Source organism: Mycteria americana, chromosome 4 (assembly GCF_035582795.1).
Source record: "Mycteria americana isolate JAX WOST 10 ecotype Jacksonville Zoo and Gardens chromosome 4, USCA_MyAme_1.0, whole genome shotgun sequence".
Taxonomy (NCBI): Eukaryota; Metazoa; Chordata; class Aves; order Ciconiiformes; family Ciconiidae; genus Mycteria; species Mycteria americana.
In genome coordinates this window covers 41961910-41980766 of record NC_134368.1, presented here as the reverse complement: position 1 = coordinate 41980766, position 18857 = coordinate 41961910, and the positions used below count along the sequence as shown (strand labels likewise).

The 18857-nt window shown below is 36.2% G+C and overlaps 1 protein-coding gene across 4 annotated transcripts; it reads right to left on the bottom strand.

Moving 5' to 3' along the window:
* Positions 1-291: 291 nt before the first annotated feature.
* On the bottom strand, positions 292-18819 carry FBXO8 (F-box protein 8). 4 transcript variants are annotated; one of them, XM_075500299.1, is made up of 6 exons: positions 18636-18819; positions 13710-14049; positions 11293-11419; positions 3687-3805; positions 1826-2022; positions 292-1058 (listed from the first exon to the last, which is right to left on the bottom strand). In XM_075500299.1, exons 2-6 carry the CDS (start codon positions 14036-14038, stop codon positions 871-873), a joined length of 960 nt encoding a protein of 319 aa, XP_075356414.1. In that variant the 5' UTR covers positions 14039-14049; positions 18636-18819; the 3' UTR covers positions 292-870. The 4 variants fall into 4 exon arrangements, with proteins under 4 accessions (XP_075356414.1, XP_075356415.1, XP_075356417.1 ...); XM_075500300.1 differs by having other exon boundaries at positions 13710-14046; XM_075500302.1 differs by lacking the exon at positions 18636-18819 and adding an exon at positions 18418-18527 and having other exon boundaries at positions 13710-14046.
* Positions 18820-18857: the final 38 nt, after the last annotated feature.

Below are 18857 nucleotides of genomic sequence, written 5' to 3'. Positions count from 1 at the left end.
AAGCAGCAACACATTAGCTGCCCCTACCACTTTCCCTGTTGAGATTTTTCCTTGCTTACCGTACCGAATAGATTATTGTAGTTGTCTTATGTCCCCAGTAACTAGTGTCTGCAACACAGGTTAGCTCTCTCTATGTAAACCGCATGATCTCCCTAGGCTATCCCTGTAGGACATCAGGGCTGATCTAAAATAGAGGTTGTAATCTTGAAAATTGAGTGAATAGCAGATTGGCAATACGCTAATTCAAGTTAGTCAATATAGCATTAAATATCAGCTTAGATATTTTACAAGTGTTCTGTCATCCTCTAGAATAAACTTTATTGTAGTATCCAGACCAATGTTTCTCTAACATGTATCTGAGGTAGTCAGCATTGTAAAAAAAATGCAAAAGAAAGAAGTACAACACTATTTTAAGAGATAAAAGGAGAAATTTTAGTTAAAATATTTTACAATAAAATAATTATGATTATAAATCTCTTTAGTTAAATATATACACATTACATGGTATTCTAAAAAGAATGAACTTATTAAAGTTTCAAGCAGATCTAATGCACAAATTCACCACTTTGTCAGCTTAGACTGTAATGTCAGTTTAACATTCGTAAATGGCTGTGTCAGACTAATGGCATTGTTTTGTGCAAAACTAAAAAAAAAATATGAAAAACAAATCTCCAAATCCTTCTGTTCCCACAGTAAATAGATAGAAAAGGTAGTTTACACATACACACACTTACACACACAAACTTTGATTGCATACAGAGGTTAGAATGACCAGCACTAAAATAACCCCCATCTCTACAAAATAATTAATTTCTTAAATTGATGTAGTTTTTGAAAATTACAAATTTTAAGTGCTAGCAAATTGTGCTTTTAGGCAGCCACATGGCCAATAAGGTAGATGTTGTCGTAAAGGTGCCCTACAAAATCTTCACTAATATTCTGTGCAGCTCGTCGTGTATTTCGGATGAATTCCCTCTTTGACATTTTGTTCTTCACGTGAGGGCTTGTTAGATCAATGGAAAGCAGAATCAAAGAGTAACACAGTACATAAACTGCATCTAGACAAGAGAGAATAAATAAGCAAATTTTAAAAAGGAAACTGTGATCATTAAAAATATTGTTCCCTGTCCAAGAACCTTATGGTCTTCATCATCTGGGCTTATAATTATATATATATACACACACATTTATAACAACTCAAAAGGGTATCCCAGTGAAATAAAATGTAATATAGCAATTTTCAAAGTAGTAATGTCAGCACATTGCCAATTGAGCATTTACAAATCTCTTAATATTTCTACATTATCCAAAAGTCACTAAGGGCTTTATGCACATTCATTTAAACAGATTCTTGAAGTTTTTGTAAACTAAGGCCAACATCCTGCTAAAGCTTATCTTTATATATGTAAGCAGTCCCACTGCTGAAAACTGGCTCCCCCCCAATCAATTAGAAATGCTTGTTAACTTGAGTGAGGCCCCAAATTCCCTCTCATTTCTGTGGGACTATCCACAAGGTAAAATGTTAAGTGTGTAAGTCTTTGCAAGAGGGAACTTAGAGACAGTACAGAGCTTAAGCACAGACAAAAGTGAAGGTAACATGAAAATAAAACCCACTTATCAGCTAGGTCTAAGAAAAGAATCTGTATGTTATTTTTGGTTTTTTTTCAACCTGAGTGGGATGATGCCTGTACACTGAACCCTCCCAAACCACGTTTGTCCTTTCAGAAATACTTGTTTAGGTGCTGATTTTAAAACTATCATAAACAGTAGCATCATCCAGAAATATGAAGACTGATCCACTGAATCAAAGCTCTTTTTTGCTTACCAGGGCTAAGGCCAAGCTCTCTCATCAAATCAGGGTTACAAGCACAGAATCTGTGAGAGAACTTTGTTATGAGAGTCTCAAGGTACTCCCCGCGCTCCTCAGGAGCATGAATGTGTCTGAAGAACTCTCTCAGTGCATTTGGCAAGAACTGATTTCTGAAGTTGTGCAGCGTCACAAGGTCATCCAAAACATCTCGCCTGGTAGAAAAAAATCCCACATAATTAGAGAAGTTTCTTTTAACTGTTTATAAATATGAAAATGTAGGTTTTAAAAATAAAAGTGAAAGCTTTAAAATAGTTTGAGCTTTGTTTTTTGCTGAACAACAATTATCACTAACAGCACAAAGATAATATAAACACATGTTCTTCAGACACAATAGTAGCCAAATACTATAAAAATACACATTAATCAGAATTCTAAGTTTCTTTATATGCATATTCAATCATAGTCTACATAGAGGCTTCTCTTCCTTTAAACTGCCTGACAAAGCCATTAAAAAAGACAGTAAAGGGAATAGATTCACGTGTGTCACACATTTTGGTGCCTAAGTAGAAGCTGTCTACAGGTTCTACAGAAGCTGTTGCAGGACTGACTTGTTAAAACCAGGCTTAAGTTAGATAAAATTTGCTCACGGAACCCCTTTAAAGTCTAAGTCCATCAGGATGCAATGCTCTCAAGCATTGTCCACCGAACACAGAAACGTCTAAAGGATTCAGACTAGCCTACATTAACAGATGTGCAAAAGACATCTGAAGGAAATTTGGAAGCAAATTTGAAGTGAACCAAAGAATATTCTCGTATGTTTCTCTTTCTATTAAACATTTCACTACTAAGAGGGGAGTTTCAACATTTAGAAAACTAGTTTTTATTTTTAGTGCCTGATTACACTGTTTACAAAGGGAAGATGAGTGGCAGTAGGGGTTGCCAATATTAACTTGCAATCTCATCCGTTAAACAGTTTTGTATTTTTTTTTCTATTGCCAAAAAAAATGATAATCTAAAGTTTTACAGTACAGGACTGTCAGTGGTGATAACACTACAGAATGACTCCTTTTATTCCTTTAGTGGTACAGGCTGAGGAGGATGAGAAGCAGGAGAGGATTCCTGCTAGAAGCGCTGCTGTCCCTCTGCTCTTCCTATTTAAGGTCCAGTTATTATTCTCCTCCTCTTTCAACTTCACTTGAACGTGTTGGTGCTCCTCTTTCCTGATATTGCACTACCCCAACCTGAAGGTATCCTGGAGGGCAAGAGAAAGCATTGTGGAGGTAGGAGAGCATGCTACAGCAGGGAGAGTGTTCCCTACTGCAGCCCATGCTGTCTCCAAGAGGATGCTCTATTGCATCTTAGGAGGCGGGTGTGACTTCCATTTGAGAAATATCAGACAACCAAATAATGGTTAGATGATTCAACATCAGTTAAAAAGCTATCATCACTTGGCAAAGTGATAACTGCTTTTTCTGATTAACACCCATACTAGATAGGAAAAAAAGAAACCTTAACTCAAAGAAAGCAGCAAAATATCTATAAAATCTGAATGTTATACAGCACAAAGATTATCCTGTGCAGTTTAAGTGCTCACTATAACTTCAAAACGAGTTATGCCCAAAACTGCAAAAATGCAGAAAAAGCACAGGATGTGAGATTTACTAGTTATAGGTGGTATTTTCAGGGGATCTTATAAAGTGTTATTGTCACATAAATACTGGAACTGAATAACTGTTCAGATTTAGCAGCAGCATTACTTAGTTGCATTCTCTTGCATTTTTACATCTTTAAGATTACATAAATACAAGAAAAATATTGTTGAATGGTGCCGTACATTGAAAATGATAGGAAATGTCTCAAGAGAAATTCAAATTACCTTTCATCAAGGTAGATTCTCAGCTTCTTCCAATTTAGTGTTCTTGTGCAAAAGATAAACTTAGCTATTTCTTTTGGCGAATCATCTAGTATGCCCTTGGACATAAAGTAGTTGACTCCCTGAGATAAAATACATGTACGTATAAATATGTTTAATCTTCATAATGTGTTTAGCAACAAGTATTGTACGTGGCAATGTAGGAACATAATCCTACTAATTAGTTGGTTTGTTTTTCAGAATGATTCCTCTTCCTCTAAATCACATTTCAACATGCACAATACACTCTAAAATTATAAATCAAATGCAAAGAAACAATTTATTGTTATGGTTGAGATTTTACATATGCTCACAGTAGGAAATTTAAAGTTATGAACCCCATAACGAGCATGATGGTTCTTTAATAATTTCTTTACAGTGTAGACCAGTATTTTGGTTTTCACACTTTTATACTTGTATTTAAAATGCTGCGGGGACCATAACTTTTAATTTCATAACTTTTGTAAATAAGAAAATCTTAGCCATAATGTGTTTAGTCTTTAATATCTTTCATTAAAACATTAATGATCTCACATGTATATGATGTATCACATTCAAATAGATGCATTAAATGCATTTGTTTAAATGTGTAATAATGCAAATAAACACAAGCACGCTGATTTCAAAGCATAAGTAAATATCAACATATGCATACACATAAGAACACTGTGCCTAACATAAAAAAAAGTTTAAAAAGATAGGACAATTGTGTATATTTTATATTCATATTATGATTTCCAGAATTTTCCACACTTTGCCAAGCACACATTTCTTATAGAATACACATGCCAAATGTAATTTAAAAATATTTCAGTGGTATTCTGGATTCTTTCTGTTCATTGAAATATCCCAAAGCATGAAACTATTTTCCTTATGATCTCAGAAATCAAATCCAACCTAATGGATTTTAAAAACATTCCCATTTTTAAATTAAAAAAAATCTAAACCTGAGAATAACTAACCAACTAGTTTCAATTCACCTTGGCAGGGGCTGGGAGTGGTTCTGAGCATTTGTTACAAAGAAGTGTTACAATACTTAAGTACAGTATCTCTTGACTATACCATAACGTTGAAATAATGTAAAATGCGTAGGACAATGCATTTCTGCATAGGATAATGTACCAAGGCCACAACCTAAATCACCTTTAAAATACTTCTGAAATCTTTTTTCATAAATCTTCTGATATCAGACTTGACAATATTTTGTAAGTCTGCCCCTTTTAGTTTACATTACATCTATAAAGATGTAGGGGCAACCTGTCATTCAGCGTATAAACTAACTTCCCAGTGCTCTTCAATTTTGCTTAAAAAAGAAATAAAGGACTGAGTGCAGGTTTGGAAAGTTGTTTTAGGAAGTGGATTAGTAAAGCAAGGTCTCAGTTATATCAAGCAAAAAAGGAATTAGAATATATGCTTAAGATATCAGTAACACAAGTGAAAAGGCAACAAATACCTGTAATATTATCTAGCTGTTTTTACCAGTCCATAATTTTTGCTTATATATTTATAGAAAATAGCAGTTAATCAGCATACTTTTTTTAAAAATAATAGTTTATAAAATAAATAAAAATATAAAGGTTTTATACAGGTAAGACAAAAAAAAAATCCTAGCAATTTTAGGCCCTGATTTTAAGAAGAATCTTTATTTGGGACCATAATGAAACGTACTGCACTACAAGCTTGCATTTAAGTCCAAATCAGATCTTATTTAAGTTTGTCCATAATATAGATGGACAACATAAAGTTAAGTACTTTCTTGAATTAGAGCTAAATAAGAAACTAAAAATGGGAGATCAAAATAAACATCAGTTGCATATTAATTCCTCAAACATTTTGGCAATTTATACAAGACTAGCAGCAGAACATCTCCTTTACATATATCCTGACTTAATGAGACTTATGCATTTGCTTCAGTAACACGTATTTGCTTAAGGTAATACAAACTGAAGCCTGGTGAGGAACTCTCAGTAGTATTCCTGCTGCAATTTTTTAACAAACACTTCTGCAACATATCCAGAAAATACCTGGCACGTCATAGATGAGGCAGGATGAAAATAACACCTTCTTTAAGACAGACAATGGGTTGGTTTCTCTGTGACAGTAAATGCCGTAATTTCTTTCATGCACTAGATTTCAACTCATTGTAGGATCTTTACCTGATAGGCTACCAAGACTTTGCAAAGCATTTTTATTCCCTGTCTCTAATTCCCTCTCTCTCCCCCCACCACATATAATGTTTGACAATATCTTTCTCTGCAGTCTTGTTATTCATTTTCCTCATCTCCTTCACAAATAAACAGGGTATAAATAAAATATACTTCAGCACATGCCATCATTTTAGTTGCTTTTTATTTCTTCCTAAGCAACCACAAATACTTTTCAACAATAGAAACCTGATTTCTCTTTAAAGTTCTTAAATTTTGGCTCAGAGCAAATGAAATTTATTTACAAGATTTACGGCATGTCATTGAATCTGCTTTTTGTAACACTGTAAACACTGCCTGGAATCCCTCTCAGAACCCACACTTCAAATAAATCACTTTTGGTAGCTAAAATGGTCACTTGTGGCAGGTATACTAGCTGAAATAAGTAGTTCCACACACTATTAAAATCTATGCTAAGATTATTTATCAGTCATCTGGTGATTCTTTTAGGAAACATTTGACTGAAGTCAGGTAGGCAGATCTGTGCCACTATCTACCAGCTCTGAAGAGGTCTTTTTAACACTTAGGAAAGACTGCAGGATGAGCACACACAGTATGTTCTTCTAATTCTGATTTAGTGGAAAAGTAGTCAGGTGAACAGTACAACAGCCAAGACTTCCAGTAGCTCTGTGTCTGCCTAACTTACATGAGGAGCCCGCTTGTCACTATAATGTTCTTAGCGTTAGAGAATTAGGAAAGATGCCCTAAGGATACCTTGTCTTTGTGGCAAGAATGTTACCACTGAATTTCAGACAGCTCTGGATAAAATCTTAATGTATGAAAGTGTTGATCTAAATTATGTATGCAAATAACAATCATAACTATAGACTAATAGTAACAACAAAAGCCATTTGTTGTATTTCAGTATGTCATTTTTTACAGTTGCTCCTTTTTTTCCAGTCACACCACGCTTGTTTTACCAACCTGTTCTGTTACAGCACTGACACTCCTAGCTTGCTTTCTACCTGTTCCCAAGAGCCCTTCCACTCATTTATGTCCATACAGGATATCTAAAATTGAAAAGCTTTCTTTTTCAGCATTGGTTTCATTTCTGCATTGATTTTCTTCTCTGCTAAGAGTACTTTCAGAACATTTCAGTACAGCCATCAACATTAAAACTTTTGTAGTTGCCTTTGACATCTCTGTTTAGATATGCATACAAAACAAACCAGACATATTCTAAGTCAATGGCATAGAAATTTTGGAATCAGTATTTTTCTACACATAAAAAGAGAAGTCATGTATAATATTTAAATGGAATTGTTTGCAAAGTCAGAGCTGGGAGACAATGAAGCTTTTTACCTAATGTGCATTTAAAAGTAGTGCAGGAAAATATATGACAAATGTATTTGTGAATGAAGACAAATTTCACTTAATATTTGAAATTTCAAATGTCACATAAATGGTTGTACACATGCTATATTTGTTTAGCTTAAATAGTTTTAAAAGGTGACTAAGGAAATCACTAGTAGCATATTAACATTTTTAGGTGATTTATAATTCTGTGAGTTATATGCTTTTACATTTTGGTAGGATTACATAAGTATCAACAGAAAATGCTGATTTCTTTCTAGTCTGTACTATAGTAAAAAAAACCCAATTTTGATCACCAACCAAATTAAACCTTCTTAAATAAAAGCTGAAGACATACAGGAATTCAAGTTTAAATACTAGCTTAATTATTTAGATAAATTCTTTGGGGGCAGTGACTGTCATTTTGTTCTGTATACACAGTTTCTGGCATAGTAGGGCCTCAATTTCTAATTGGGGCTTCTAGGTAACACTACCATTATTAGTAAATAATAATTAGACATGTATGGTATTATTATTCCCATTTTTCTAGGGAAATGCAATATCTTACTATATGTCGTGGTGCGTCTTCTGGAACAAAATGCATGGTACTGATGTTATATTTTCTAGCAGCAGTTTTTAAGATTCTTTTCCTAAGTTACAAATCAAGTTACAAATGTGGACACAATATACAACATACATTTGAAACAGTGTATCTTTCACTGTATGTCTTTAAAATACAGTCTCAGTGATACACATTTATGATGGCAGAAATCACAAGTAGAACGTAGAAAAATTTTTCATGTTACACAGAATCCATAAATAATAATTTACAATATTAAAGTTCTCTAACTTTAATGTAGTTTTCAAAATGTTTCAGCTGTCTGATCCATTCCAACTTTTTAGATAAATCACACAAAAGAACTTCTTCCCTCTACAACATACACATACTTTTAATATTCTTAGGACAGATAAATCAAAAATGCATCTCAAAATTGGCTTGCTTAGTACATCACTATGAAATAGGACAAGTTTTCAAAAAATTTGGTTAGAAATATAGAGCACAGTAAATATTCCATCTTCTAGACTATCTGTAATCAAAAGTCAGGTAAGGGAGCTTTATGCAAGTGACTAACAATTAATTTATAATCAAGAAAAGGCCAGACAACTGATGTCCCTGGCAAAAACTAAGGGCAGTTGGTAATGAATGAGGCAATCAGAAGAGTGGAAAGCCAGGCTTAGTATAAGCATTGTCTTACTGCACTTTATTGTTATTATGCTACATAGAGGAAATCCTGACCTCATTAAAGTCTGAGAGTTTCGGTGCAGTCCAGATTCCAATAGAAAAAATCTCCATAAAAAATAAATGCTATTAAACAGAATAAGTTAGAATCATTATCATTAAGAATGAAACAAAAATTAGATCTTCTTTCCTGACCAAAGATTCTCTTTTCCACCTTCAGTTCCAATTTTAACTACATAGCATAGCTCCATGTAATAAACTTGACAAAATATTTTGTGGGGAGTTAGAAACAGTATACAAAACAGTGGGAAATAACTTCTGGTTGCTTACAAATTCTGAGTCATAAGCATATGAGATATGAAATGAGCACTGCATGAGAAACATTTCACATACACTTAGAATAAAATACAGCAGAGACCATATAGGCAGATTAAACAATGTAATATTCATATTCAAGTGTTACTACTAACACTAAACCACCCCCTCTCCCTAAAGAAACAAAAACCAAGTTCCAAAATCTTGGCTACAATGGTGCTGCCATATGAAAAAAACAAAAAAACAACAAACAAAAAAATAATGAGAAACCAAACATGCACTGGAGATTTTTTTTTTTCAGATTACATGTAATGTGATTAGGCACATCCTTTCAGCAGAATGTGACCACCTGCTATGAATTATGCAAGCTCATGCACACAATCAATACATTAAATTACAGCAGATATCACAACACCATGCACACAACAATGGCTAACCAGAGAATCCTACCACAAAGTGTGTAGATGCTCTTCCCTACCCCGTGAGCCACCGCTAGCTCTGGAGCTGTTGCTGTGGAGCCTGGTTACCCATTTTCATGACATGGGCGGTGTCCTTTGGAGAATCTTGCTCCTGTGGCTGTAAGTATTCCTATTTTTATAGTAATTTGATCAGGTCTGTTATCAAATGTAAAGCAGAGTTTGGCAGGAAATTCGGAGACGCAATTTGTAATAGTGGAATGTTATATCATGTATTCCAGTCACAGTGTCCTTATAATAATAATTCTGCCAATATCACAGTCGTAAACAATAAAAGCAATAGTATTTGTGAATTCTCCTGAAACTCAGGCCCTGAATGATTCCTACCAGGCTATGGTGCTCCACAGGGAGAGAGGAACAGAAGCCCTTAGGAGATATCATGAGGTTCTCGTCTCTCACTAGGCCTGAAGCAGACTGTACGACTACTGTACAATGTAACCATAATGAACCCAGAAGAAGTAAGTGTAGCATAATAAATTTAATACCTAATTTAGGTATACTATAAGGTAGCTCTAATTTGTAGATCTTAATTTCCTTTAAAAATAACAATTTTTTTATTCAGTGCCTTTTATGAAGGCTCTAAATGCTTTAAACCTACCAAGATTACTTTAAATTAGGTTGGAATGTAACAGCATATTATAAACTAAGACAGTAAGGGAAAAATTATGTTAAAACAAATTGAAAGACAAAGAAAAATTTGGGTGGACAAAGCTGTTACCCATTAAAACTTGATATATTCCTGAAAATACATTTAAGTTACCTAAATACTGCATTTCATTTGAAAAGCTTTACATTTATTACTAAATTCACTACAAGCCTGCTGAAAATCAATGCTAATCACTCAAGTGGCAAGGTGCTGATAAGACGTCTCAGCACTGCGTATCACAGTTCAAGGCAGAGCTCTACCAGAGAAATTACAAAATACTGTAATTTGTGACTAATAAAAGTAGTGGGTTTCTTTATCAAGCAGAATATGAGATAAAGCAAGAATTTAAACAAAATCACATTATTGTAATGATTCATACGACTGCTTTATTTATTTCACACCGTGGTCACAAGTTCATGTTTTCTGTATCATACCAGCAGAGTGAACTATTGGCTCCTAGAAGTATATCTTTTCATGTCTCTTAGTCCTTTTCCTACTTTGGATTTATTCAATTACCACTTCCTTGTGTATGTATAAATACATGCAGGAAGTTAATACTACTTTTTGTTCAGTACCTTCTTTTCCTAGGAAACATGAAGCAGGAGTCTGGTTTTGTACACAAAAGACTCTCTCTGTCACTTGGGCATTAACTGCATATCTCCCAGGCAAATGCTGCCTACTCTCAAACTCTTTTCTTCTTTGAAAGGTGACAGAGCAAAAGCAGAAACTGACTTTTTCAGTCAGTTACATGAATTAATAAGTGGAAAGCTTGTAGGTTGACATGGGGTATTTTTTGAAAATAAATATATGTTATTATGTACTATAAAGATTATGTTTGTGCATAACAAACATCCACAGAAATCAGATGAAACTGATCTTTAGGATAGTTTAGCAGTACATCTTTTTCATCATATTTCAAGATTTGCTCCTTGACAGAGAAATATTTTAAAATCCCTTACAAGAATCTATAACAGTCATAGAAGTAATTGGTGTTACTTTATACCTCATCCTGCTTTAACTGAAGTAGGATCATACTCATACTCTGCAGAAGCATTTTAGCATTTTAATTTATGTAAGCGTATTATTATCCTTTTTAAATTCACCATTGTCTCTTCAGTTAGGATCTCTGCCTCATTCCTAAATCAATACGTGGTTATGAATTTCTGGCATCCATAGGTCAGACCGCTGTACAGATCACTTAAGAGGCAAGCCATGTAAATGATGTGCACAGGTACCATATGCAAATAAAGATCAGGATAGGGCTGTACCTTAGTATTAACCATTTCTACAGTAAAACAAGCACCTATTAAAACTTGGCTTTTAATATGGCTATAATTATAAAACAACAATCACAATTATTTTAACTGTTTATTACGGTCAGCAACAGTTCACTTACCTCATCAGGGTTGGCATTAAAGGTGAGACTGCCCTCATCTAGCTGCATATACAATTTTCTAAAAGAAAATCCTAGAGGTGGATTCTTATTGTATATAGAACAGTGACCCCAAGTGGATTTGCACAACCTATGAAAATAGAATTAGTCTATTATCAAAATTCTTTTCTGTATTTCATGTATTTTACAGAAGCAAAATGTAATCAACACCGCAAAGCCAAATACTCAAACTATACGAAAAGTTAGAAATAGGTTGCTTGTAACAGTTATTAAGCCTTTTGCATGTGTGTTGCTAAAGTCTTCATTTATAAGATTATTGTTTTCTTCTCACACAGGTTTTGGTATATTTGAGTGCAATCTCAAAACATGTCCCAGCAGGTGGCATCATAACGACATCCTCACAGCTGAGACCTCTGGCACTCCTAGTATCTGAACACTGGATAACTGTGACAAGTTGTTCTCCTGCAGCAGTATGACAGTTTAAAAAATTGTGTTTCTTTTCCTGTGCCCCAGTTGTGCAGTGAGTGGGACACCACATCTGCACAAAATTATGCCATTAGCTCACTGCTTTCCCCATCTGTCCTCTTCCATCTGACTGTCATTTTTCCAGTCTTGACCGCTCCTAATTATTTGATCCAGTCCCATCCCTCTATACCTTCCATCACTTCTCAGTTGCTTTCCCTTCTATCCCACCCTGACTCCATATCTCAGTTTCACTGGTTTCTGTCCCTCATCTCAGTCTCCTTGATGACACTATCTGAAATTCCCTTGAACTTTCACTTTCTAGGCACTCCAATTGTTATCTAGATTCCTTATTGAATTAGTAGCTCTGCTTCAACACATCTGTTTTGTAAATAACTAGACACAACACTTAGGACCCAGCAGGTCATGAGGACATGAGGACTTGAGGACATGGGAGAGACGTTGTTTTCAGTTCAGGAACCCGGGACTTATTTGGACTGAGTTTGGAACTGCATCCACAGCACTTGCCAAAGCCTAAACTCAAACACATCCAATACAGGTGGAATACTAAGACTAACATGTCTACAGAGATTATGCAATTTGAGATTTTTATTAATTTGCTACATCAGAACACATTTTCACTACCAAAGTGCATACTTTGAACTGAGTACTATTTGGGAAGATTTCACTAAATGATTGAGCTATTTCCCAGGATGAACTCCGAGGAAAATATCTATTCCCCCCCCACCCCGTATGTTAAGAATATATACTGCATACAATTAAGAAGCTCTAGTATCTTCAAGCTTTGGTCCAAGGAATTTATTTGTATTTAGTGTGGTTTTGATACCAAGAACCAAGTACAATACAATGCATACTTACTCACCTGCCAAACTATTTGATATAGATAAACTTAGAAGCTTAGCAGGATCTTCACTAGAATTCCTGTTTCCTGCCAAGACAACAGCCCTCAACAGCAGAACAAATGTGACTAAGAAGTTGTAATTGCATTATCCTATTGCTGAGTTCATAAAGCATGATAGGAAAGGAAGCTGCTTAATTCAAATGCAGAGGGGTAAAGAAATATACAAGGAAAGAAGAGATGTAGAGCACAATGAAAAGAAAAGAAACAGGCTCTGAACAACCACCCGGCTATTACAGTAATACTACTTACTGTCTGTTAACTTAAGAGGTAAGAATATGTTGTGAAAGAAGATTCAAGTTCTGCTGACCATCTACTCTAAAGATAAGTATGATTTCATGAGTCTTTCCTAGTGTTGTGAAACACCAAATATCAGAGAAAATATTTTTAATTAAATTTTGATCTTATACTATTTTATTTGATAGAATGTTCCTTTATTTATTTCCTGGACATACAAACTCTACATATGTTATATAAATGTGTTTCAACTGTTAGACTGCAGAATTTCCACTTGACACATTTGCAGAACTGACCTTTTCTCTCCCACTTCCCTCACCATCTTCCAAAAAACATACGCTTAAGTTGCTCTAAGTAGAACTCATCTACTAAGATGAGTTCTCATCCCTTTCTACCTGGAGCTTCAGCTAAATAGGCTTGTTTGCTCAAGCTAGATACTAGTTTGAAGTTCAGAGAAGTAATAATACAAACATTTGAGATGTGCTTTGAGCTAATACAGAAGTGAAGACAAGTCCCTGTTTTTTTCCCCATGTTATATCAAACAACAGGTGTGTAGTAATACACATGTATACTTGTACCAAGCACACTTGTGTATGTAGTAATCTCCACTAATACCTGAATTAGAAATCCAGAATAACACATTTTTAAACTATATTCACGTTTCCCCTATGTCAAACCTCATTTAACTCAGGAAACCTTTGTGAAGGTTAGAATGACAAAAAGCACATGTTGAGACAAATTTAAAATCTAATAATTATTTTTACTATGTCCAGCTGACACTTTTTTTTTTTTTTTTGCTTACCCTTGCCAGAGAAGCTCATCATTAGCAAGATCCTGCCAGACACATGAAGCTAGACAGAGATCAGTTGCATTCAGGTATGACAAAATGGTAAAACTAAGCTCTGGTGGCAGCATTTCCAGGTTAATGAATCCTTCTTGTTCTTTAGATTTTCTTGTCTTCAACAGGTGGTAGATGTCAATGCCTCCTTGGGCTTGTTTGCGATGGCTTGTATTGGAAACATTGTTAGTAGCTATCCTCCTACCATGTTCTCTGGTAAGATAGCCTTGTCCACTGTATCCTTGGTGTTGCAGTTGTTGGTTCCTAGCAACTCTCCAGAGTCCCTGACCCATCTGCGAGCCTGCTGGACATAAAATCCAAATTAAATGTTGACAGCTATTTATAAATATTTGTAAGACAGACTCAGCACACACTGGAAAAATAAAATTGTAGGACTGATCTGAATAGGAAAAAAAGTGAGTTTTGTCAAAGTTATGCTGACTATGTAATCTGTCTCCAATGGAGCAACTGAATAAATACTGAAAAAAAAAAAACATAAAACCCCTAGTTTTTAAAAAATTTCTATGCTTGAAGAGTTACAAAATTAACACTAAGCTTCTGCAAACAGTACCAAACATTATGTCCTATGCAAGTTAAGAAGCCTTAACCATCAGAACATTTGGAATTATTATCTTCAGAGTTCCTTTAAAAATAAATAAAAATAGCTTATTTACAGTCAATGAAGTGCTATAAAATGTAAGGAGAAACAAAAATGTCCTGAGTAGTGGGTACCGCACAAAATTAGACTGTGACTGACATTAAGACAAACTGTAATGACTTCAATGATAATGCATTAAGGATTTAGATTCTTGTTTCTGAGCACCCAAAATATCTTTTCAAGCTTTCTTGCACAGTAGCACAAAAACTTCATGATAAGGTTTCTCTATCTCACTTATCACCGTGTTTGTTATTTTTTGTCAAACTTTGCTGCAGATGGTAATAAAAAGAACAGATCCTGAATGTTAGTCAGTTATCAAGATTTCTGAATGCCACAACTCAAATTTCAGTAACCATCAGTATCTACCAAGAGGGAAAATTAAAGTACAATAAATCATACTAATGCAGTATGGGAATGTTGTCTTAATCCCATCACAAGTAGTGTATACATGGTGATCTATCTTATTTTTCAACCTTTGCTATGATGACAAATCACTAAAGTGATCATACTAGGAATCTGCAGATTCCTGATGCTGACTTTCAAGAAAGAAACACTTATGGCCTGGTCTGGTAGGATCTCACATGTATTTGAAATTATTTATATTCTATTAGCACAGGGAATTAAAAATGGGGCTTTAAAACTGTTAAAGGTTAGACATGAATGGAAACTGTTCTACATAAGCAGAAAGAAACAAGCCATGGATGCAACAAGTGATTATGGGAGAAAAATGGAGAAATTAGAAAAATTACAGGAAAAAAAGCATAACCAAGATGGAAGTAGACAAAAGACAGGTTCAACTGGCTGGTGAAGCAGTTATCTACATAAGTTTCCATTCAGGGGAAGTTCAATAATTCATTTCTAGATAAGGCCACAGTTGTGAAGAAACTGTAGTCACATGTATTATATTCAATTTAGTAATACGCAAGATTTTACGTAAATTCATCATTATTTTTATTCTCATTTCTTGTACAGTTATATACTTGGCTTAATTTTTTATCATATAGAGGCAGGTTAAACCATGACCAACTGCTATAAATTATCAGGCAAGTTTTAAAAAAAAAAGCTTACTAAGACACACCATAAATAGGATATACAATTGGCTGCAAGAATATATGCATAAAGAAGGTATTCTCATTTTCTTGAGACCAGCATAAAATTTTTAAAAATCCTCAGGGCTACCAGTAAAGTTGCTTCACAAGAGGAAGCTATACCACAACCTGCCATTTAAAAAGTGGCAACACAAGGATGAGCAGTCTGATGAAGTGGGCCTTGGTAATTCATGCTAGTGTTTGCAATTAATTTAGGAAACTTCTAGCTGTAAATAAAACCTATTTCTTCACAAGATGAAGAACTCTGCCTTTGTTTTTCATTGCCTAGCTCGATTAAAATAAGAGGTAGCAACTTTTTTTAAAGAGACATTCCCAGAGCTGCAGTTGCTCAGTGTCACCTTTTTCTGTTTTTGAGCAACTAAATCTCTCCAAGGGGAAGGAAGTTACTAACCTTCATCCCAAAGGAGGATCACCAAGCGCTGTTACAATAAAATCAAGAACTATTAAATGAATCGGTGGTAGGTGTGCCAGAACTGGCATTTGGGACTACAAACATAAACCCATCAAGTCGCCTGCCGCTCCAACTCCAGCTGCTGCTGCTATTGCCCCTGCTGAGCAGTTAAAGCATACAGTGATGTGCAGTGAAGAATCAAGCTAAAAAAGAGTTTGTGTGGGTGGGCAGTAACAGCCAAGGGCTGGAAGGAGGAGGGGAGACTTTCCTAAGGGATGAAAAGAGCAGATGAGGAATATTTCTGAGCAAATACAACATTTCAAAAAGGGCTACTATCACCGTGCTAGAGGATTCAATTAAGATAAAGTTCCCATTTTGCTAGGCACTGTATATGAGCTTGTTAATTACTTAAGTACAGTACTTAGTAAACAGATATCTCTAAATATCTTGGGAGGCTTCAACCAGTTCTTGACCTTAGCCCTGTGAGTAAATTGAATACTGCCAACAAGGCATTACACTTTCAAACATGCAGATGCCAAATTTAGAGGCTGTGTTCACTCTTGGAAGATACCAGATGGTCTGAATGACTGAATAATAATGACTTTTCCATTCAATTATGTAAAAAATTTAGGGTTTTGAAAGAGGTAAATGTATACATACACAGGTAGATGTAACTCAAATATAATCTGCACACTTCCTCAGTGTAGCTCTTCATGAAAAAAAAAAAATAAGATCTGCCTGAAAATATAGCATTGACTCTAAACAAAATGATAAAAAAGCCAAATACTATTAAATACTAATTATTTGGGCACAGCTTAAATAAAAGAAAAAAAAAAAGGAGTAACAGGAGATTCAAGGCTCTGAAGATCATTAGGAATCATATTGTGACAAGTTTCATAATCATAATACACCAGAAACACAAGAGAGAAAGACCAGCAGCATTATCAGAAACAGTTCATAGAAAGGCTGTCCCCAGTCAATTAACAAGTGAACTTTATGCTATCAGGCAAGCATCTGGCAATTTTATAATAGCTTTCAAACCTCTTCAAAGTCATATTATCTTTCCATTCTATATGCACTATTTGTAAAGAATTTGGTAGTGGTCACAGAGGACCCAGTTTTCCTACTAAGCCCTAAATCAAATATCCACATTTTAGTTGCTAGTTTAGTACCTGTACTGCAATATTTAGCTAGAAGTTCCTGTTCACAAAATACATTCTGTTGAGGAATACCGAGCTAACAAGAATATCAACAGTTCTTGTTGGCGCTCACAGGGTTTTTGTCCCCACACAAAAGCTAATTGCTATACATCACCAACAGCATAATCACTTCTAAATTATTTAGCACTAGAAGTGGCTCCAAGACAGAAAAAAACAATACCATGTCATTCAAGAAACTAGCCTTCTTATAACGCACTCATACAGAAGATACCACTGCAGACTTTTTAAAAAGTATTTTTTAATGTAAAAAATGATAAATACTATGCATTTGCTATTTTAAGTACCAAGTGAAGACATTTCAGAGAAGAAACAAAGTGAGACACAATTTAAACCATTCTAGAACCAGCTGCTGGAAATCCACAAGCTTTAATATGTGTGTAGCTATTCAACAGCTTATATGCCATTTGTTAGATCACATCTTATTTTCCCCATCACGTAATTACTTTCAACTTTGTAGTAATCCAGGATGAATGCTTTGAGAACTCATTCATAAAACAAGATGAGTAAACTCATTGTTATTACAAAGCCCTTTAAGTAATGGTGTCCAGAACTATATTTTTAAATTATTTTGAACATACATTTTCAATCTCCAGATTCAATGCATGTTTCACTCAAATGTATGTTTCCGAACTTCCAATTATGTAACTTTATCTAATAACTGAAACATCTTGATAGCTTGGCTGTAATAACTATCACAGTAAAACCAACATCAACCTTGTTTATAAATTGCTGATCTTCTCTGGCTCTGAAATCAGACTCTGATAGATATCAGACAATTTTAATCATGTCTTCTTCATGTTACTTTGCTATTGCATAATAAATTCTTTTGCAGTATTGAAAAGCATGACAGGATACTAAAAGCTAAATGCAAGATAGTTTAATGCTGTATTGGTACTGGCCTCTGCTTTATTAAATAAAACACAACACACACTCTCGATATAAACGCCCTCCCCTCCACTTCATGGTAACCGAGCCCTACAGCTGGTGCTTTACGACCACAATTATCCTAACAGGAAAATGTTCCTTCCTTTGATGTTATCGAAGCTGAAGCTTCGTTCATCGCACCTGCATTCGTAACCGAGGCCTGCTGATCCCCCTAACGCCAGAGCCTTTCCAACCTGACTCCAGACAATTACGCTGGCCGTTCCAGAGGCACAGCCAGTCCCTCACGCCCAAGGCCGCCCCACCTGACGGGAGCGCCCCAGGGAGCCCCCTCCGCCGAGGGCCGCGGCTGCCCTCCCGCCTCCCGAGGAGCTCCGTAGCCGCCCTGCCCGCCACCTCCCCGGCGCCTCACCGAGTCACACTTCTCCCCGCAAAGAGCAGGCAGGACCTCGGCCGGGGCAGGCCGGGGCACGGCCGCCCCCCGCTCGGCGGACACCGGCGGGCCTGGTCCCACGGGTGCCGCCCCCGCGCGCCATTGGGCCACCCCAACGGCCCCGGCTCTTGATTGGATGCGCCGCCCGTCCGTCCGCACCCGCCTGCCCCGCTGAGGAAACCCGCGGCGGCCCGTACCTGTGCGAGCTGGGGTCCTAACCGCCGCCGCGACGAGCCCGGCCCGAGTCGGTGCGTGAGCCGCGCCGGGCAGGAAGGGGCTGAGCAGCCTTCGGCGGCGGGGAGAGGTGGTGGGAACCAGGGAGGTCCCTCCGGCGCGCAGGGAAGCTGCCACCGCCCCGTCTCCTGCCCGGCAGGTTTGACGTTTGCTGTTGTTGCTGGAAGTGACGTCACCGCGGAGGG